At 52.5% G+C, this 19,213-nt stretch overlaps 7 protein-coding genes across 7 annotated transcripts; 4 read left to right on the forward strand and 3 right to left on the reverse strand.

The window, feature by feature from the left end:
- Window positions 1-46: 46 nt before the first annotated feature.
- On the forward strand, window positions 47-2,108 carry BJX68DRAFT_268534 (oxidative DNA demethylase; the record flags this gene model as incomplete). The annotated part of the gene is made up of 2 exons (XM_071046114.1): window positions 47-210; window positions 278-2,108. The coding sequence occupies 2 exons, from the start codon at window positions 47-49 to the stop codon at window positions 2,106-2,108; spliced, it is 1,995 nt and encodes a 664-aa protein (XP_070897408.1).
- A 1,724-nt stretch (window positions 2,109-3,832) lies between these two features.
- Window positions 3,833-5,015, reverse strand: BJX68DRAFT_122790 (uncharacterized protein). The gene is made up of 4 exons (XM_071036151.1): window positions 4,815-5,015; window positions 4,430-4,757; window positions 4,029-4,370; window positions 3,833-3,971 (listed from the first exon to the last, which is right to left on the reverse strand). Exons 1-3 carry the CDS (start codon window positions 4,868-4,870, stop codon window positions 4,233-4,235), a joined length of 522 nt encoding a protein of 173 aa, XP_070897409.1. The 5' UTR covers window positions 4,871-5,015; the 3' UTR covers window positions 3,833-3,971; window positions 4,029-4,232.
- Window positions 5,016-10,051: 5,036 nt separating this feature from the next.
- Window positions 10,052-12,199, forward strand: BJX68DRAFT_122824 (putative HLH transcription factor (Hpa3)). The gene is made up of 4 exons (XM_071036152.1): window positions 10,052-10,656; window positions 10,719-11,441; window positions 11,489-11,725; window positions 11,781-12,199. Exons 1-4 carry the CDS (start codon window positions 10,449-10,451, stop codon window positions 12,077-12,079), a joined length of 1,467 nt encoding a protein of 488 aa, XP_070897410.1. The 5' UTR covers window positions 10,052-10,448; the 3' UTR covers window positions 12,080-12,199.
- A 542-nt stretch (window positions 12,200-12,741) lies between these two features.
- BJX68DRAFT_122873 (uncharacterized protein) lies at window positions 12,742-13,463 on the forward strand. Its single transcript, XM_071036153.1, has 2 exons — window positions 12,742-13,344; window positions 13,444-13,463. The coding sequence occupies exon 1, from the start codon at window positions 12,954-12,956 to the stop codon at window positions 13,326-13,328; it is 375 nt and encodes a 124-aa protein (XP_070897411.1). The 5' UTR covers window positions 12,742-12,953; the 3' UTR covers window positions 13,329-13,344; window positions 13,444-13,463.
- A 7-nt stretch (window positions 13,464-13,470) lies between these two features.
- On the forward strand, window positions 13,471-17,556 carry BJX68DRAFT_256371 (uncharacterized protein; the record flags this gene model as incomplete). Its single annotated transcript, XM_071043174.1, has 4 exons — window positions 13,471-14,397; window positions 14,440-15,239; window positions 15,279-16,006; window positions 16,046-17,556. The coding sequence occupies 4 exons, from the start codon at window positions 13,471-13,473 to the stop codon at window positions 17,554-17,556; spliced, it is 3,966 nt and encodes a 1,321-aa protein (XP_070897412.1).
- BJX68DRAFT_240602 (ClpP/crotonase-like domain-containing protein) lies at window positions 17,527-18,520 on the reverse strand. Its single transcript, XM_071040701.1, has one exon. The coding sequence runs from the start codon at window positions 18,383-18,385 to the stop codon at window positions 17,885-17,887; it is 501 nt and encodes a 166-aa protein (XP_070897413.1). The 5' UTR covers window positions 18,386-18,520; the 3' UTR covers window positions 17,527-17,884.
- BJX68DRAFT_122907 (uncharacterized protein) lies at window positions 18,400-19,058 on the reverse strand. The gene has a single exon (XM_071036154.1). It carries the CDS (start codon window positions 18,845-18,847, stop codon window positions 18,431-18,433), a length of 417 nt encoding a protein of 138 aa, XP_070897414.1. The 5' UTR covers window positions 18,848-19,058; the 3' UTR covers window positions 18,400-18,430.
- Between the last annotated feature and the right edge of the window lie 155 nt (window positions 19,059-19,213).

The following is a 19,213-nucleotide window of genomic DNA, read 5'->3' on the forward strand; positions in this document are numbered from 1 at the left end:
CATCTGAGACTCTTCTCCCCTCACGACAACCGCACAGTGAGCCAAAATGAAGCGCAAGACCAACGGCAGAGAGTCTTTCGATGGCAATGGCCAGCCCGACTCAAAAAAGCGCGCCCTGTCCAGCGAGGAAGTTGCTCTGCGCTTCCGCGACGGTCTGTTCGATTCCGCGGAGCAGCAGAAGTATACCAAAGCATATTCCCAGTCGGAGCCGTACGTTTGAATACCGCATACCCCAAGGTTTGCTTACGCGTGTAATTCTAATTGAATCGTTAAATAGGTACAAGCATGGCGTCATCCACCCGCTGATCGAAGACTCCCTCCTACGATCCGTCCGCGACGAAATCCAGGCGCATCTAGACTTCACCGAGAAGGAGACGGACATTTACAAGATCTTCCAGTCGGGAGATCTCGCAAACCTTGACGGTCTGGACGATGGGTCACTGTCGCGTCTGCCGTCGATCTTGAAGCTTCGCGATGCTCTCTACTCCGCGCGGTTCCGCGAGTTTCTCTCCTCGGTGACTGGCTCGGGTAAGCTCAGTGGGCAAAAGACAGACATGGCCATCAACATCTACAACGAGGGGTGCCACCTACTTTGCCACGATGATGTGATTGGGAGCCGACGACTGAGCTACATCCTGTATCTGACGGACCCGGACACGCCCTGGCAAGCGGAATGGGGCGGCGCCCTGCGCCTGTACCCAACGACGACGAAGAAGGACGCCAAGGGCGAGGACGTCAAGGTTCCTAGCCCCGATTACACTCTCAGCATCCCGCCGGCATTCAATCAGCTGAGCTTCTTCACCGTCCAGCCCGGTGAGAGTTTCCATGACGTCGAGGAAGTCTATCACCCGGCCGATGGTGAGGACAAGTCGAAGAAGCGCGTCCGGATGGCCATCAGTGGATGGTTCCATATCCCGCAGCGTGGCGAGGACGGGTTTGAGGAGGGATTGGAGGAGAAGCTCGCTGAGCGCAGCTCCCTCTCCCAGCTCCAGGGTCGCGCGGACATCTACGACCTCCCACAACCAAAGACAGTTGCCTGCGATGACGACGAACGCAAACCAGGATCAGAGGAGGACGCAAAGGACAAGGGCAAAGCCAAAGCTGAACCCGAGGAAGAGGATCCCAGCACAGAATTTAGCGAGTCTGACCTCAACTTCCTAATCCAGTACATCGCCCCCTCCTACCTGACCCCGGACATCGCCGACGAAATGTCCGACGCCTTCCTCAACGACTCATCCCTAAACCTAGAGAACTTCCTCTCGAAAAAGTTCTCCGCAAAAGTCCGCGCCTACATTGAGGACCAGGAGAAACAGAAGCTCCCGGCCTCCGCCGACGAGATCCAGTCAACCACGGACTGGACCGTCGCCAGACCCCCTCACAAGCACCGGTACTTGTACCAAGAGCACTCGACCGCTACTAAGGGCACAGCATCGCCCATCCAAGAACTCCTCAACGACCTCTTCCCCTCAAAGCCCTTCCGCAAGTGGCTGGCCCTCATCACAGGCTCGGATCGTATCACGAGCTACAACTTTCTCGCACGTCGCTTCCGGCGTGGCCAGGACTATACCCTCGCTAGCAGTTACGCCGGCGAGGAGCCACGCCTCGAACTTACCTTATGTCTGACCCCAACGAGCGGTTGGGAAAAGGAAGACCCGGAAGGCGATGACGAAGCCGAAGGCGAAGACAGCGCCAAAAAGGCCAAGGAACCTTCAAGCTCGGGCTCAAGCGCCGCCCAAAAACCAACCAAGGACTCCTCCTTGTTAACCAAGACCGACGAACCGTCCGTTGGCGGCTACGAAATCTACATGGCCGGCGACGATGACGACGAGGAGGACGCAGCGATCTACCGCTCTGCGGCCGATGACGAAGACGACGGTATCCTGTTCAGCACGGCGGCCGGCTGGAACAGACTTAGCATTGTGCTGAGGGATAGTGGGACGCTGAGGTTTGTCAAGTATGTTAGTGCGGCGGCGAAGGGGGATCGGTGGGATGTTACCGGGGAGATGGGGGTTGAGTTTGGGGATGGTGATGGAGAGGATGGTGATGACGATGAGGAGGGTGATGATGACGAAGAGGATGAAGATGAGATGGAGGAGGGTGAGGACTAAAAATATCGATCTGATACCAGGAATCTACGATGTATATCTTCTTGAATATCAGCCAATTGACGTATTGATGCACAATAATTCTCCGATATTGTCTATAATTTGCCTTCAAATTACAACACCAAGAAAGCTTTCATACCTGGAGTCATCAAGATCAGTCCCCCACCCCTCCCTCTGGCCCTGTCCCATCTCCTCTCGTCTCGTCTCGCCTCACCTGTTTCATCCTCTTTCAGGCTGCCGCCCTGAAGCTCGTCCAAGCCACACAGTTAGTTACGCAAACCCCCATCTTCTTTATTCTGGCCGCATCACATGTAGCCATACTATAAAAATCTAGGCATCACAGTATAAATTCCCAAAGGATTCTGCGAAAGGGATCGCTCTTATACACGCCAAGCCAACACAACGCCCACGATCCACAATAATATCCGAGCTCATTGACCAAGCGGCAAAAGCCGCCAGAACCCCCCCACTGCACCAAGCACAGCCCCAGCAGGCAGGATCCAGCGACCACGCTGGGCTGGAGCGTGGCCGTGGAGACGAGTACAGAGAACTGGCCCGCAGCGCCGGAGCTCGTTTGTAAATCGGAAACTAGGCTCAAGCAGGTTATCTCCGATCCAAAATCCTTTTCGTGGTTTTTCCCCCGAGAGGAAGGAATCTTTGGTCCTCGATAACCCCGAGTCGGGGAATGATGAGCTTTGAGGAGCTCGCCAGGTACATACTTCGCGAGGCGAGAGCTAGACTGGATGAAGAAGTAATGGCGAGAGGATGAAACGAAACAGCAGCCCGAGCTCCACTTATTTTTCAAGATGATCGATCCGATACGATTATCCATGGGCGCTGTGCGGTCGTGCAGAAGGAGCGAGAGGATCGTGAACCCTGTTAGGCTGTTGTACTTTCAAGCCACCAGGATTTGGTATCCAGTTCGCCAGTCGTGAGCCACGAGGTACTCCGTACGATCCCAGTTTCCACGCTTCGACAGAGACATCTGTGGGTGTTTTAGTAGTGCAAAGAACAATGTGAAGACAAATCTAGTCCCATCTCGCCTCTAGGTGCAGGACAAATCCCACGTGGAGCGAGCCACGAGTCTTCACAAGCTCGTTCCGTCTCAGTGGATGGTAATGGATGCAGAAGACAGATTGATGAATCGAGTCGCAGGATTCGCATTCGTATTGTTCTTCATGTTCGTTCCATGTTCCAACTTGCAGGGCAAGCAATGTGTAAGCTCGGTGAATTCTCTCCGATTGTCCGGTCTCGCTTGTTCTTCCGCCTTTTGCAAATCTACCAGTAGTATCTGTGTGGCTACGCCATCGCCTGGTGACATTATGCGTAATCTAACTCTATTAGGAATATGCATCCATGCTGCTTCAGTAACGTCACAACCTTGAACTCAATTGGTGACTCTCAGTTTGGGGTATACCAGATCCGTGGCTCATGCTTGCAGGTGCTTACTCCATTAGCGAATGCTGATAAAGAACGGGATGTCAAGTCGGCCGACCGTCCCTTGAAGGCTGTTCAAAGCCACAGATGAGGAGATGAGATCAGAGTAGGCTGGAGCGAAAACGTGGGGCGGAAGCTGACTGGGTCAATCTCGCCCTCATTGACGGTACAGAGGATATTCAACCACGGAATACGGATGGCAAGTGGGCACCGGACCGATCAATTTTTTGACGAAAGTTTTTTAAGGATGAACTGGTAAGTTGTCGGCTGAATTGGAGCACGTGGCTGAATTGGCGCTGCCTGCCCCCGCTGCCCGTTGCCGGACGGCGGATGCCCAGTCATCAATCAATCAATTTGAATGGCAGATTGTCCTTGGATATTCCATCGAGTCGGGGGATATTGTCTTTGGTCGAGCGGATAGGTTGATGACTTATTGATGAGTCAATATTGGCATGGTTGAGAGGGGATGACTGATACTAGATTAACCCTGTAGAGAAAATGCGGAGACAGATGTCGTGGGTGGGAGCGTGAGATTGTCGAAGATCTCCGCGGAGGCACAAACAGACAGCTCGGTCGTTTGCGATCTATGCTATCTCACCAAAAAAAGAAAAAGGGAGTCGATGCTAGGAGACTCTTTGTCATGTTGTATCTTGCCGAGATAAGATAGACGAGTGAAATGTGAATCATGTGTCAAAGTCGATATTTGATCGAGGTTTGTCCCTCAGTCGATGGTTGATAGCTGATATCGTTTCTTCGGATAGTCTGATCGATCGCCGCTTCGGAGGTTTCGATGAGGCGATGATTTCCCATCCCTCCTATCTTCACCATCTGTTATTTGTATTAGTATAGCTGTGAGTAAATAATTTCATGGGCAGATAATCTCCAACATGATAAGCATGATTGATCACCGGGGTAGTCGATGATAACCAGAAGTTTGAGATGTGATCTGTAGTAGCACTCGGATATATATCCCTGATCTGGACTATGTTGTATGAAGTTCCGGCATCCAAACAGTGAGACAATATCAGCCAGGATGAACCAGGAACAGCCACAGGAGTATAATCATCTTTCACAAGTAAGGCAGTTTCGCACGGAACTGTTCGGGCATCTATTAGGAGTATTGCCGTGTATACGAAAGTGCTTGTACCATGTAGCGCCCGCGACGTGCTCGGCTGCGAGAGAAGATTGCTGGATGAATCGGAAAATAAAGAAGCCCTGCATCTCTTCTCGGTTCAGACGCAAGATGACATGGAGTATGGCACCCTCACTCACGTGCTTTTGTTCCAGATATCCCCATAGCTCAGGCTCTTCATAAATCGCTTATACATCCCCTCGGATCAAACGCGAAGCGAAGCGACCATCAACCTCTGACAAGGCCCTCCTTGTAAGTCACACCGCTGCAAGTGGCCGGCGGATTACATATGTATGCATCCTGTAGGCAGCAAGTACCACCTCGTTGTGAGGGTTGTACCACACGGCCGATGCAGCAGCAGCAGCAGCAGCAGCAGAAGAAAGAAACTCAATTCGCCCGCAGTGTTCGAAAAGTCCCTGGAAGTAAGAGTCGGGACTGGTGTCTGAAATGGATGCGATATGAGCTGGAGAATTGCCAAGACTCCTATTCAACAAGCATCATCGGCTTTCTCCTCCGAGCTCTGTCGTCCCATACCACTGCTTCTAGAATCTGGGCGCATTAATGAAGATGGAGTTGGTGCCGCGGCTGGCTCAAAATTCGGGCGGACAAGCACGCGGTCGCCAAACAGGGAACCCTTGTGAAAAGATGAAAGCACAGGCTTGACTGGCCAGCTGCCAGGATATTCTGACAGTCTGACTGCTGAGGGTTTGTCCATGCCGTGTCATTGGTGTTACCTTGCTGTCGTGGTGTGGCGTCCCGGCCATTGATAATAATGGTTACAAACAGAACACGTTGGCCTAATCCCGTTGTCCAGGCAAGCTGTCGGATTTGAGTCTGGGAAGCGAATCGGAGACGGAGTTATTGCGCAGTGAGCGAAAGCGAGCAAGCATCCAGTCCAGTGCCCCCTGTGATGGCTGGATTGCGAGGCCCGACCAAGAGCGACGCGTCAACAAACAACTGCGTTTGGCCGTCGGAAGATAGAGAAAGACAAGGAAGCTTGATTGTTGGACAGGTTGGTTAACCCTCTGGAGTCCAGATTTGGCGGTATCACCGTTGACTATCAAGTGTTTCGTTTCTCAAAGAGTGACAAGAGTCCAGATTTACCTCGTTGCAATCAAGATGTCAGTCGCGATCGCCATTGCTACCTCTAAGCTCTCTCGGATGATCTTCAAAACTTTATTCGGAACCATCTGGTCTCTGTTTTCGCTCCTGACTCGCGGAAGACCGATCAGGAAGCTTTCCTGTCCTGAATCATACGCAAGGGCAGGCCCAGCACGCACGGATATGATGTACGAGGCGGAACTCTAGAATGTGCCAGCTAGGGACGAGTAAGGGCAGTGCAGAGACCTGACTTGGGAAGAACCAAGATGTGGAAATCAGGTCCAGCATGACAGCATGTGCATCGCCAGGAGAGCTCACATTCTTGAGAGCGGGGCCATGAGTCGGGTTCTCCGCCGGTGTGTGGTTAGTGGCAAAAGCGTGCGCGTAAGCTTCTTGTTTGCTGAAGACAAAGCAAGGGAAAAGACTCCCCTCCCATGCATTCGCAGACCGCGTTGTTGTCTGACCTGATAAGACAAGCATCATCCCTTGTAAAAGCAAGACACAAACCACGCAGCTGTTCTGGACTTGGCGTCATTGATGATTGAAGTCCTGAGATCGAACAAGCGCCTGCAGCTCCACTGAGTCCACAAAGCCCACCTCCATGACCGGGACAAGTTCCCTAGCGGCGATCATTCCACATCCCACCATGGATGCCATGTGTCTGCTGCTGGAAAGTCAAATTAATGAGTTAGCCAAGTTGAGTCTGCTGCATTTTTGGACTCTTGTAAGCGGGGCGCTGATCTCGCCCTTTGGCACCACAAGTCGAACCCATGCTGAGTAGCTTTCTCATCAGCAGTTGGCATGCTGATACTCGACCATTATTCATCTGAGGCTGTCTGTTCTTGAAGATCATCCGCCAAACGACATTTCTCGGCGACAGCGCATCCTGCTGTGTTCGGTGGCTGCGGGACTGGCGAGAGCTGACGGAGAACCTAGAATGACCCCGGAGTGTTCATTGGACAAGGGACTAACTGATGGATAACGGTGGACTTGCAAACTGGTCGGTCGGCCCTTTCTTCAGCAAAGACACGAGGTGCGAGAGGCAGGTGTCTGATGATGATTTCTGCTGAGCCTCTCCACTGAGTCCACTCCAGTTACCAGTGAGACTCGCGCAGGCTGCAAGGAGGGCGATGCCACATGAATACCAGACCGTTACCAGATGACGGGGCTGACGACGCTTTTGGCGGTTCGCATCCCTTGGACCCCTGGAGCCGATCGTTTCATTTTGGCCACGTGAATGTCGCCGGTATCGAGACCGGTGCTTGGTCTCTCTTGTCAATTTCTAGTCGCATTTTATCTGTCATATTGGCATGGTGCGATGCCAGCTGACCCGATTCAAAGTATAATAGTTCTGGCAGGTAAAATAACCTAAAATTCAAGACTGTTGAGAAGGTGATGAGGTGAGACTGCTTTAACCGGATCCTGATGATGCAGAGACTTGGACAGGACCGTGCCGCCCGAGTGGACGCTGGACACCCAATCCCTAGCTTGCCAGGAATGTCAAACGGCCGAGCCCACACACTCTGGAAAAGTGTATTGAGCTCATCCCACTATCGTTGCAACTGGCAATTCTTCAGCCCATGGGATGCATTCTGTTGAAAAGCAAGCGTGGTGGTTGCATCTTGCAAACAGCGATCCCCTGAGTGAATTGAGTCCCACTTCCCGGATGACCCTGTCGGAGGTAGTCCCTTAAATAGCACCTTCCTAGGTTGGGAAAGCATTCTCTTTTAGCTGCGACCAAAGTAGCTCTGAGCCTGGTCTAGCCTTGTAGCCTTCCTTTCAAACTCCTCGTGGCTGAGACGCCTTCGTTTGTCTGGATCCGAAGCGCTGAAAGCGGGTCAGCCCGGCACCCAATTGCCTGCCTCTTTCCATTTATTATTGTCTCTGTTGCTTCTCTGTTGCTCTGAGGAAAGTCGAGTCCCTGTGAGGAGATCGACAGCGAGAAGGGCCATGAAGGTCCTTGGTTGCGCGCATGCTTCTCGCACATGCAACAGCCCATCATCCTGGTGTGGGGTGAGAACAACCTGGAGGCTGCGCCGCTGCGGTGGAAGAATCATGGATGGATCATGGATGGCGCTCCTGGCTTGGCGGGATCTGCATCTTGATTTCCCAACACAGTTTCCACGTTTACCCAAGTCCGGCAAAGCTTCTTCAACTCCAGATTTCTGTGCTTCCTCACAAAAGACCTCGTTCTCTGGCTCTGAGCTGTTCCTGAAGAATCGAGGAAGATTGTTTAGGAGCTCAAAAGTCACGAGCCAAGGATGTCACTTCCTGTCAATATAAAGACGGGACTTCTGAGGAGGAATTCTGTGATATTGTGCGAATTATCCAGCTGCGCTGCTGCAGAATAAAGAGCAGGGAGATGCTCGAGATATGATTGGATTCTTCTGTCGATCCTGCCCTGTGGAGACCTTTGAGAGCTCAATGGATCGATGTACGTTTGGTGCCTGGCATTCGGGCTGCGGCGAAATCCCGAATGCAACCACTCCTTGTCAAGCTGCGAGACCTGCCACCGGCTTACTGAACAGGAGCTGCTCGATATTCTCGACCTCTGAATCTGGGTGTCGTGTGGCGGAAGTGGAAATAGGCTCTTCGGACGAGTCAACCCACCTGGCGCCAACAAAGCCACCCAGTGCAAATAACAAAGGAGGATTTGATGGCGACGCTTGACTTTCCATACATTTCGGACCACAGGGTTGCTCACCAAGAGCGCATCGCTGGGTCATTACTGACCCAGTTCTTCTCGGGAGGCTCGGGGCTGAGGCTATCTCAAGAGTCAATGAGAAGCGGAACTATGAATCAGCTAACTATAGCTTAGAACTCATTTACGAGCCATGAGCCCACGAGGTACGCCAAGAATACTCTGTCACGTTCTTTCTGTGCTCAAATTGTGGTGTATCTTCCCGGAAACGTGCCCGCTTGCAGGTCAGTGAGATGTGTCTAATTTGTCACGCACTCTCTGTGTTACAGGACCAGTGACTGGTAGGCAGACAGTAGAGAGATTATAACGGAGATTCGCAAGGCAAGATGAGGGCATGAATCACGTCGAATGCCATCTGGACCTCGGATGGTTCAAGTTAAATTATGGTTCAAACTTCATGGCTGAAGACTGGAACGAGAGAGTGGCATTACTCCTAGTAGTAGTACTATTCGAAGGTCACATCATCAGGAACAAATCCAGTAATTCCAGCCAGAAGTAATAATCTTTAAAAAAAAAAAAGGATAATACTAAAAAGAAAAGAAAAAAGAAAAGATTGCTCTTCGCCTGTCATCTTCGTCATTTCTCCTGTGCTCGACTGCTGATACTGCTCGACTTTTTTTCTTCTCAATCCCTCTTCTCTGTTTTGAGACTGTCTCTACAATCTTCCAGCATTATTTCTTCGAGTCTCTCTCTCTCTCTCCGTCTGGCCCACTCGGATACCACCATCGCCAATTCTTACCTCTTCTCTGCAAATCAACCACTTGTACTCCTGTGAATTATTGTTCCCCTTGGCCTCGGCCATCCAGATCTCAATCTCACAAAACTCCTTTGGAGCAGATACCTAGGCATCTTTCACTCCCGACAGAGACGCGGTATTTGTCACTGGCACAAAACCAGCCCGCGATCAGTGTGACCCTTGCGATTCCGTCCCCTCCCACCTCTGTTGTTGCATCTGGCCATTCTGTTGGCTCCTTGCGCGCCCGCTCGCCCGCTCCCCGCAGCCTCGCTTTGGCTGGTCGCTTTACGAGGTTGACGCTCTGCCAGCCGTGAATGCAGACGGACGCTTTGCCCTAATCGTGCTTCTCGCCCAATTGTTAGTCCTTCTAGATCTCATGCCACGTTCTCACTTAAAACGTTTGAACTGGCACTAGAGGTAAGAGACCCGCTCCCTGGCACAGCAAACCACCTTCAGGTTCCAAGGTCTTTTAAGATTATCCCTGGACTCATTTCTCGCCGCCCGTCATTATTATTATTATTTATTCACTTTTTTTTGAATAAAAGTCACTGGATCTTAACCCGGACTCGATCTCAAGCAGATTTTTCCGACAATTGGTCTTCCCCACTTTCTCGTTCTCTTTTGCTCCCCTTGTCGGTGATTCCATCCGGCTTCGCTCCTGCTTCGCTCCTTGAATATTACCACGCCCCGTCGTCCATTCCCCGACATCCTCTCTTCAACGACCGCCGCCGTTCCTTGTCCACGAATTCTCCCTTGACGTCCTGTTCCTCACTCAATCTCTGTCGCATCCGTCCCTCGCTACCAATACACCGTATCTTTCTGCTGCATTCCGACCTGCGAACCTGCTACAGGTCTACGTTCACCTCGAGAGTTCTTTAGCAGTGAAGGGGTATCGTCTTCTACCCGAAGCCAGAACTTGACCTGGGAGCGGAAAGTCGCAATTCGGTTCTCGAGAAAAAGCTTCGCATCTTGATCGCCCTCAGATATCCAATTTACGTCTTGTCGAATTTTCCGACGCATCAATACGATCCGGATCTTTTTTTTCTTTTTGCGCCAGTGTACCATACCCATCAGCTACAAAAGTGCCAATTCGCAGCTTTACAGAATCTTCTTCGCGACCAACAATCGTTGTTGCATATTCTTGATACCCACGTTACTCCTAGGACATGAGATAACGTTTTTGTTTCGGCTTCAAACTCCTTCAAACGCTCATTTCTCGAGTGATCGCGAATCGCCATGGACTCGACTCTTGGCCATCGCCCCTGGGGGCCGACCACCGCTGGGCCAGCCCCAGTCGCAACATCCTCACAGACACTACCTTCAATTTCCACTCTCACCGCAAGCATGGCTCATCCTCCAGGACCTGCAGAAAAGTCGCCGGGGAACGCATCTCTGAATACGATTGAACGCGACTCTGGCAACTGGTCAATGCCTCCGAGTACAAGTTTGTTAACCGATCCATTTGCGCATACGGGTCATGGTCGATTCTAACAGCTTAATTCACAGGATCCTCCACCTATTCTACGGCCACGAACGGCACCGGCAACCAACCGACCCTTTCCTTCCTCACATCCTCTCAACCCTCGCCTAAACGCGTCTCGTACGTCTCCGAACGATCCCCTTACTCCACCTCTAGTGATCAACACACAACCACCCCTCCGTCGGCAGGAGCGCAACCTTCTCCAAACTTTGCCTCGACGCAGCCGGGTTCGGCACTGCCTTCCCTCAACCAACACTATGAAGTTCCTTCACAACGTGGCAGTATCGCGGAGCCTGTGGAATCACGGCGGAGTAGCGTGGACAGCAGGATGAACCAGGGCATCAATGCGTTGAACATAAACCCTGCTTCTCCGTACCACAGCACGAATGCTTCTCAATCGTCGATTGTGTCCGGGTTGCAACGCGAGCGTGGAATCTCGACGGATATGAACGCTTACCGGGGCCCTCGGTATGCAGGAACTGCACCTTTGTCTCCACTGGGTCCGCGAGAGCACCGTGGGTTTGCGGCTGGCCGCACCGCGCCTGCTATCTCATCGAATCCTCGTTCGGAGATTTACAATGCCGAGGCTCCCACTGCTGGTCTCGCCTACGCCTTCCCAGACCCGGACGTTGCCCGATCGAACTCGTTTTCGGGCGACAAGTCCTCGCAGTTTTCGCGCAAGGCAAGCGCTACCGAATCTCTAAACAGCATTTACTCCGAGTCATCACGGTTGCCTCACGGCCAACACGGTATGTGGATCAAAGAAGATAGACCGAAGTAGACTAATAAGCTGCAGAACTGCCTCAAAATGTACACCACCATACTCTACAGCATAAACAAGTTCGCGGCCTAATGGAATCGGACCCGCACACTAATAATACACCCTACAGCCGGACACCGGAGCTTCGAGTCACTCACAAATTGGCAGAGAGAAAACGCCGGAGCGAGATGAAGGATTGCTTTGAAAGTCTACGGGCGCGTCTCCCACAAAACCAAAATAACAAATCCAGCAAGTGGGAGACACTAACAAGAGGTACTTCAATCCCCGCGAAAGCAAAGGAAATGAACAGGTAACTGACCTTCACTAGCGATCGATTACATTAACCAACTGGAGGGCTCACTTCAAGTGGCGCGCAGGGACATTGAAGTCCTGCGAGTGGAAAATGAAGAGCTGCGTGCTCAGCAAGCAAACGGAAACGGCCAGACTCGTCCTTTTGACCATCATGCGATGCCTGCCCAATCGAATGGACAGGCGCATGGGCCGATCTTCTCCGGCTACAATGCGGGACCTGGAATGCACCAAGATCAGCCGCGTACTCTCCCACCCATCATGGGCGGGTCAGCTGCGCCGATGCAAGGCATTCAGTACTCTGATGACCGACGGTGATCTGCAGTGGTTAGAGGCTGTCTCCTCGTTTGCTGCATCCCGACTTTGACGAAATTATCTTGTCTTTCGCTACCTCCTCTCCTATACCATGTTACTTCTAGATCACGGTGACGGCATACTCCCATACTTCTTCAAGCGATGATTCCTTTTGTGATACCCCTGGCAACAGTCTGTTCGACATTCAGGGGGCGTCTTCTTCTGTTTGCTATATATACCTTGCATCGCCTTCATGATTTGTACTTATGCATAGGGAGAGCTCCGGAGTGCGGGTGGACCTTGGTACGGGATGTTCTTCTTGAGGCTTATACCAGATGCGGGATTTGTTATTGTTACTAGCATTGTTACTGGGGACGGGGAACTAACAGGAAATTGGGTTGGTATAGTAGTCATGGACTCCCCCATAAAAATCAACGCTGGCACGAACCAGTTTTCGAGACTCTGATATTGTTCACTTCGCAATCATGATAACTAGACAGGTATTTAGAAACAATCGGATTGAAAAATTGATGAAACATGATTCTAGCCAATAAAATCGCCGCGGAACAAAAATAGCTCCCTCTGGCGCTTCCATCCCGAGCCCGGCGCTTACACAGTTGGCGAGCTTCCCCAACAGCCAATCCCCGCCTCCATCTACACTTCAGGCCTGCTGGTGCAGCGACCATCTTCAAACGCCATCCAATAATCTTTCTTCAAAGGCCGTTTCATCTCAGGGATCAGAGTCCCGGGAGATTTGACTCTGCAGACCAGCCATCCAGGATGTGGCTTTCTGCTAGGACGTGTCCCCAGTCTCGGCCAGGCCTTGGTGCTTGGTGCTCGAGCTGCTGCTGGCTTGCTTGGGGATGGACTCTGGCCGCTAGATAAACAAAACGGGCGCATGCTGCTGCTGCTGCTGCTGCTGCTGCTTTTTTCCTTCCAGCTCAATTTCCTCTTTCTCTCCCTGGTGTTTCTGCCTCTTTTATTTTGTGGCTTTCAAGTCTCACTCCCAGACATTTCACCATCCTCCTTTTCTGTAGCGCTCGATGACTCACGCTCATGGCTCGTGAATGACAATAGACTACGGCGTCTCAGGTTCTTGACTGGGAGGGGCTTATTCTTTCGGTTGGAAGCATTGTTCTCATTGATTCACGGCGTTATATCCTTTGTCCCATTCTTTGATTCTGCATGTTTCGAAGCGCGCCAGTATAAAAGTCTAGACCGGTTTCATCGCTGCCAGCGTCTTGCATTTTCTAGGTCATTGAATCTTTATTGAGCTCTGTTTCTTTCCTGTGGGTGTTTTCCTCTCTTTTCATCTGATGAATAGGTTTCCCCCATTTGGAATGATATGATATGGGACTAAGTTGACTAACACAAACACTATCATGAAGCAGAGCAAAAGCATACAAGCAAGAAGGATGCCGCCGCCCGGCTCCAGCTCAGAGAGACAGCGGGCACAGCTGACGATCCCGACAGTCCCCAAGTTTCCGTTCTCGTCGCCCATCACAGAGGAAATCGCGAGCCCTACCTCGTCGTCTTCGGAGGAACGAGAGATGGAACGGAATCGGCCGTTCGAGTTCCTCGTTAAGATGTCGACGCGGAATGCCCCCGTACACAAGGCCGTTCCTTCTGGACGGAGTCGAGAGGTTGAGCGCGAGGTCTCGTATACTGCCGAGGAACGAGGAGGAAGCAGCACAAGCAGTTTGAGCTCGTTTACGGCGCGAAAGAACCTGGAGCGGCCCGTGGGGTTGAATCTGGATATCCCCAATTCGATATCTCAGCCGAGGAATGAGGGGACGGGTGCGTTTGTGGACTTGAATGATCTCAAGGTGCTGTCGAGGGTGCGGGAGGACGAGAGGACTGCACAGAAGGTCAAGGGGATTCTGAAGAAGGGCGAGATGCGAGGGTTCCAGAGACTACCAGATGACTCTTCAGAGTCCACATCACGCAAAAAGAGAGCCTCGCTGCTTGATCCGCTCCCCAATAGCCCCAAGAAACGAAGCAGAGACGACGGAGTCTCGCCAACAGACCGTCCGATTGTCATCGGCTACTCGGTCCCCTTCGACTCGCCCGAATTCCAAGACGAAAGATCAAAGGAGCTTGACAGTGCAGGTACACTGCAGACTCCGCTCACCCCTTCTATAATGGTTACCCCCGCGAAAGAAGACAGCTTCTGGCTGCACCTAAGCCCAGAACACACTCGACCCCGAGCAACATCGAGCGTCTATTCCCAGCCCTCGCCGTACCTTGGATATGTTCAATCCAATGTACCCCCGGTCCCAGCCCTTCCCGCGCTGTATTCTACTGGGACCGAGGGTAAGATCTCCGAGTCGCGCATTGACTCGGTTCGAAAACGACGTTCATTCTCCACCGGTGCGTTGAATGAGAAAGAAATCTATGAGGACAACGCCCTGCCGGCAGGGCGTTCCCGGTCTCACTCGAATGAAAAGATTCTCAGCCGGCCTTCTGACAGACTGACTATCAACACGACACTGAATGCACGCGCTTCGACTGGGTGGTGGAATTACATTTTATCCCCTCTGCTCAGTCGCACGAGCACACTACTCAGTCGTATGACGCCTACGACGGAAACCAGACCCCCTCTTCCCGCCATCGCAACGCACTCAGCTGGCTTGAGTAGCAACGATGAATGGTGGGAGGAAAAGGAGAGATCGTACTTCTCCCCCGATACACCAGAAGCAACAGAAGCTGCTCGCAGGCTTTCCAGCTGGCATAATGCGAACAGTGCCAACCCATTCGCCGACTTCGATTGGAGTATCGAGGAGCATGCACCGGGTAGCGGCATTAGCCCCAAGGACAAAGATATCAAGGACAGAGGAGTCGCCTCGATGATGTTCTCAGGACAGCGAATCGAGGGCGCGGCGGCGGAGTACTACCAAGCGTGCGCACACGAACTCTTCAGCAGAACACCTTACTTTGAATGCATCAACCACGTCTGCTCGATTACCCCGAAGGACAAGATACCCGCCGCGGCCGCCGTCGCTACTACTAGTCCAACGTTACAGAGTACACACGGGGACAGCAGGGAGCTTCTCATCGATATCGATGTCGACGACATGCCCCGATCTCGATCCGGTGATCTTGACTCGCCGAAATCAGGAATCACGTCAATAAACTCGAGTCCGTCGGATGATGCGAGCGTGCGTATGTCCAGGGAGCTGAGAAGGTCATCATTCAAAAGCTCAAGGGCAGCACTTAACGAAAGGATTTCTAGAACCCTGACCTCGAAGATCGGCTCGCCTGGCCTTGTGTCTGAGAGTCGTTCTATGGCGATTGACTCGCCAGCGCCGCAGAACGAAGGCCAGTCCACAAATCCGTTTCTGCAAGCATCGAGGGAAGTTCCCTCATCTGCTCCTACGCCTACGCCTGCTCCTGCGGATACAACTCCACAACCCCAACCGCCCGCAGCTTATCCTCCTGCGAATATCCATATCGAGAGCGCACCCGCTCCGCCGCCAGCGAATATCCATATCCAGGCTCCGGCTGCTCAGCCGGCTCCGAATATCTATTTTCAACCGCCTGCACCTGCTGCGCCTGCAGCACCTCCAGCTCCTGAAAACACTAATCCCTTTGAAGCACCAGCGCCAGTACCACTACCAGAACCGGCGCCCTTGTCTCGTGCCGCTCCAATCATGCCCGGAGCACCTACACCCGCACCCGTACCAGCCGCTCGTGCACCTCCACCTCCCATCGCAATGCCCTCTGTCGACCAGATCCCGCCTCCAAGTTATGGTGCACAGCCACCTTCACCGTACCCACGGTCTCCGGAAAGTCTGCAAGAAAGCGGCGGGATACGACTTACCAATATGCCTGCTGGACCGGCGCCGGCCTATACACCGCGCGAGAATGTCGGATTACCGGCTAGTCCAAGGCCTGTACGGACTTCGCAAGCAACCAGGACGCAGTCCGTGACTGATGGAGGGAGGACAGGGAGTCGTCGCATGGGATCCGGTGCCCTGTTCACGAACGAAGATACAGCACACCTCGTGACCGAACGACAGAGAATGGAGAGCCGACAGATGGAATACACAAGGGAAGAGACAACCACCACAAAGACCACAAAAGCTGGCGGGTTGGCACGAGTAAAAGCCCTCCTCACTGGCAAATCATGCCTAGGCCGCAAGAAGAACAGCGAAGGTAATAAAGGCAAAGACAAGCGCAAGTTGAAGAAACGCTGGTGGCTCCTCATCTGCCTACTCTTCCTCTCAATCGTCATTGGCGCCGTCCTCCTCGCAATCTTCCTAACGCGAAAAGGTGACAACACGCCCGTGGAATCCCAATGGTTAAACCTGACCGGCTACCCGCCAATGCCAACAGGAATCTCGACCATCGCCGGCCCCGAAGCCCGCGAGCAGGAATCGGGATGCATCAATCCCTCGTCCATGTGGAGCTGTGCGCTCCCGAAGGAGCAACAGGCCGCTAACGAGCCCTATGCTGCGAACCAGCCTAACTTCCGTGTCGAGATTCGCTTCCAGAATGGGAGCTACGATCACAGCACGGCAATCGCATCGCGGTCTTTACACCCGCAGATGCTCGCACGGAGCGCAAACCAGCTCTTTAACCCTAGCCCCTCACCACCGTCAAGTGCCGACCAGACCTTTCTTGGCCGAACCACAGACGGGAACTCGGAACCCTACGCAGGCGAGGAGACACCATTCTACATCACCCTCCTAACAACCGAGCACCTCTCCTCCCAATTCACCAAGCGCCAGCGCAACAACTCGACTAGCTCAAGCAACGACACCGACACGCAAGCCGACCCTTTCCCCGACGTCGGCTCCCTAATCCCCTCACCAGCAACAGATTCTGACGGCTCCGCGGCCGCCGCAGTCCTCTACCCGCACCCCTCATCGCAGCCCGTCCGCCTCTATAACCGTGACAAGGACAACGAGCACTACGGGTTCTACACGTACTTTGACAAGTCCATCTTCCTCGCCTCTCATACCCCGCTCACAGGGAGGAAGGACAATGTCGCAAACGACACGGACGGGGGCTCGACGAGAGAGGACGCTCGCGTGCGGTGTACTTGGTCTCAGACACGCTTCCTCGTACAGATCTGGACGAAGGGGGAGAAGACCGGCAAATCGCTCTTCAATCGAGCCGCGGCGAATTCTACCTCTGACTCCGATTCAGACTCCGACTCCAGCGAAACCTCAGCCGCCGTATCGTCCGCAACAGACTTTACCCGCCCCGGCTCCTTCCCGTACCCCGTGACAATCACAATTGACCGACACGGCGGGCAGACGACGCGGAAAATGGTCTATTGCTACGGAATGGAAGAGGATACGCATGTCAACGGGACCGAGAAGAAATTCCAGATTGAGGACCGGGCTGTTAATGGGGAACTCATCAATCCTGCACCGGGGATCTTCAATCTCACGAGTCCGGACTCCGGGAATGAAGAGGGAGGGAATGAGGGCGGGTATGATGGGGGGACTGGCGGGTGTGGATGTCAGTGGGTTAATTGGGTTGGGAGTGATTGATTCGGAGGAGTTGGGTCTGGTGCTCACAAGAATCCTGAAGGAAGAATAGCGGGGGATGGTTTGGCATGGCCTGGTTGTTGCGTTGCATTGCATATTGAATCGGACCTTGATATTAGCATATAGACGATCGGATTATGATCTGAGAGGTGTGTTGAGAGATGAATTAGACTAAACAAACTAAACATGATTCCAAACTCCATCTAATTACTGGTGTCACAAGCTCCTGTCCGTCTAATACTATCCAAGGCTACTATCCGAAAAGTAATCCTTGAAGCAGAGTCCACCGAAAGGCATGATAAATCCAAGTAAACCAAAATCATCTCCACCCTCAAAGCTTCGCCTTCCCCTTCTCGTTCTTCTCCCATTCTTCCACCCTTTTAACCGCTTCTTTCTCCAACACCCCCTTCCCCTCTTCAATAGATTCCCTCCACTCCAGATTCTGCTTATGCCCATCCAACCCCCCAAGAACCGTCCTATACATCTCCTCCTTCATAATCCCGTAAATCCCAGTAGCCGCCTTCCCAACCAACTGCCTCTCCGCAATAAACCCAAACACCTCTTCAGCCCCTCCAAGGCCATCAACAATCCCCTTTTGCAGAGCGTCAGTACCGCCAACGCGGGGCCCTTCGAGGACAATATCGCGGAATGTCGTGGGAGACAGCTTCGCGCGGAAAATGTCCATCATGGGCGCTTGGAGCGGGACACCAAGATCGATCTCGTTCAGACAGAGGAAGCCACGCTTTGGATTCATTATTCGGTAGTCGTGGTACATGGCGAGCATGAAGCCGCCCGCAAAGGCGTGCCCGTTTAGGTGGGCGATTGTGGGCATGGGGTATCTATCTCGTCGTCAGTATCATCTATTTTCTCTCTTCGTTTATCTCCACACATCTACCAAAAGGGAGGGGAAAAAAAGAAGGGAAAGGAAGGAAGGGGAGAAATACGTAATAAGCCTTCGGAAAAGCACCCAGAGCCATCTCTCCATGAACCCCTCTGTCTGCGCCACGACCTCCAAATCAAGTCCATTACTATAAAACTTGCCAATACCCGACGTGGAGATGACGACACCCCTTGGGTACCGGTGCTCTAGGATATCGAGCGCGAGCAGGAATGTCGAGATGAAAGAGGGCGTTAGCCGGTTGTCCGGAGGCGAAGTGAAGGTTAGTATGTAGATTTTGGACACATCGGTTTCAGGGGAGCCTTGTAGGCTTGGTGTATCGGCGCCTGGCGTTGTGCATGTTATGTTTCCAGTCCCGTTTGTGTTGGGAATGGGGAGGGTGAAGAGGGTTGACATTTTTGGTAAGTGGTGGTGTATGAAGGTTGGTCAGGTTGGATGGGGCTCTATGCTGAGGGTGTGAAAGAGAAGATTTTGGGTATAAACCGGCTTATTTATACGAGGATCGGAAGTATATCCACTTTTGATGTTTTGTCAAATCCCACGTGGAAATCTTGAGGAAAGTTTAGTAGAAAGAGGTTGTGATTAGAAGATCGAAATCGAGAACGGAAATGCCGAGGTTCAGGATAATCTCATGATGACATGCTTCAACTGACCAGGCTGGGCGACTTCTTATTCTTGACGAACACGAGAGATTTGGCTCGTCGCTCACATGGCTTACGTCCATTTCAAGTTAACTTTTATTGAAGCATATTAAGGTGAGAT

This window comes from Aspergillus pseudodeflectus (genome assembly GCF_044049435.1).
Source record: "Aspergillus pseudodeflectus strain CBS 756.74 chromosome Unknown BJX68scaffold_31, whole genome shotgun sequence".
Taxonomy (NCBI): Eukaryota; Fungi; Ascomycota; class Eurotiomycetes; order Eurotiales; family Aspergillaceae; genus Aspergillus; species Aspergillus pseudodeflectus.

What these genes read in the sequence shown, in the direction of transcription:
- BJX68DRAFT_122790 (XM_071036151.1), bottom strand. Translation starts at nt 4,870, where the DNA reads ATGTATAAGCGATTTATGAAGAGCCTGAGCTATGGGGATATCTGGAAC. An exon ending in GATATCTGGAACAAAAGCAC is followed by an intron (nt 4,758 to 4,814) that starts GTGAGTGAGGGT and finishes GAAGAGATGCAG; the next exon opens with GGCTTCTTTATTTTCCGATT. An exon ending in TGATCAATCATGCTTATCAT is followed by an intron (nt 4,371 to 4,429) that starts GTTGGAGATTAT and finishes TACAAATAACAG; the next exon opens with ATGGTGAAGATAGGAGGGAT.
- BJX68DRAFT_122873 (XM_071036153.1), top strand. Translation starts at nt 12,954, where the DNA reads ATGCTGCTGCTGCTGCTGCTGCTGCTGCTTTTTTCCTTCCAGCTCAAT.
- BJX68DRAFT_122907 (XM_071036154.1), bottom strand. Translation starts at nt 18,847, where the DNA reads ATGTCAACCCTCTTCACCCTCCCCATTCCCAACACAAACGGGACTGGA.
- BJX68DRAFT_240602 (XM_071040701.1), bottom strand. Translation starts at nt 18,385, where the DNA reads ATGCCCACAATCGCCCACCTAAACGGGCACGCCTTTGCGGGCGGCTTC.
- BJX68DRAFT_122824 (XM_071036152.1), top strand. Translation starts at nt 10,449, where the DNA reads ATGGACTCGACTCTTGGCCATCGCCCCTGGGGGCCGACCACCGCTGGG. An exon ending in GTCAATGCCTCCGAGTACAA is followed by an intron (nt 10,657 to 10,718) that starts GTTTGTTAACCG and finishes CTTAATTCACAG; the next exon opens with GATCCTCCACCTATTCTACG. An exon ending in GTGGGAGACACTAACAAGAG is followed by an intron (nt 11,726 to 11,780) that starts GTACTTCAATCC and finishes GACCTTCACTAG; the next exon opens with CGATCGATTACATTAACCAA.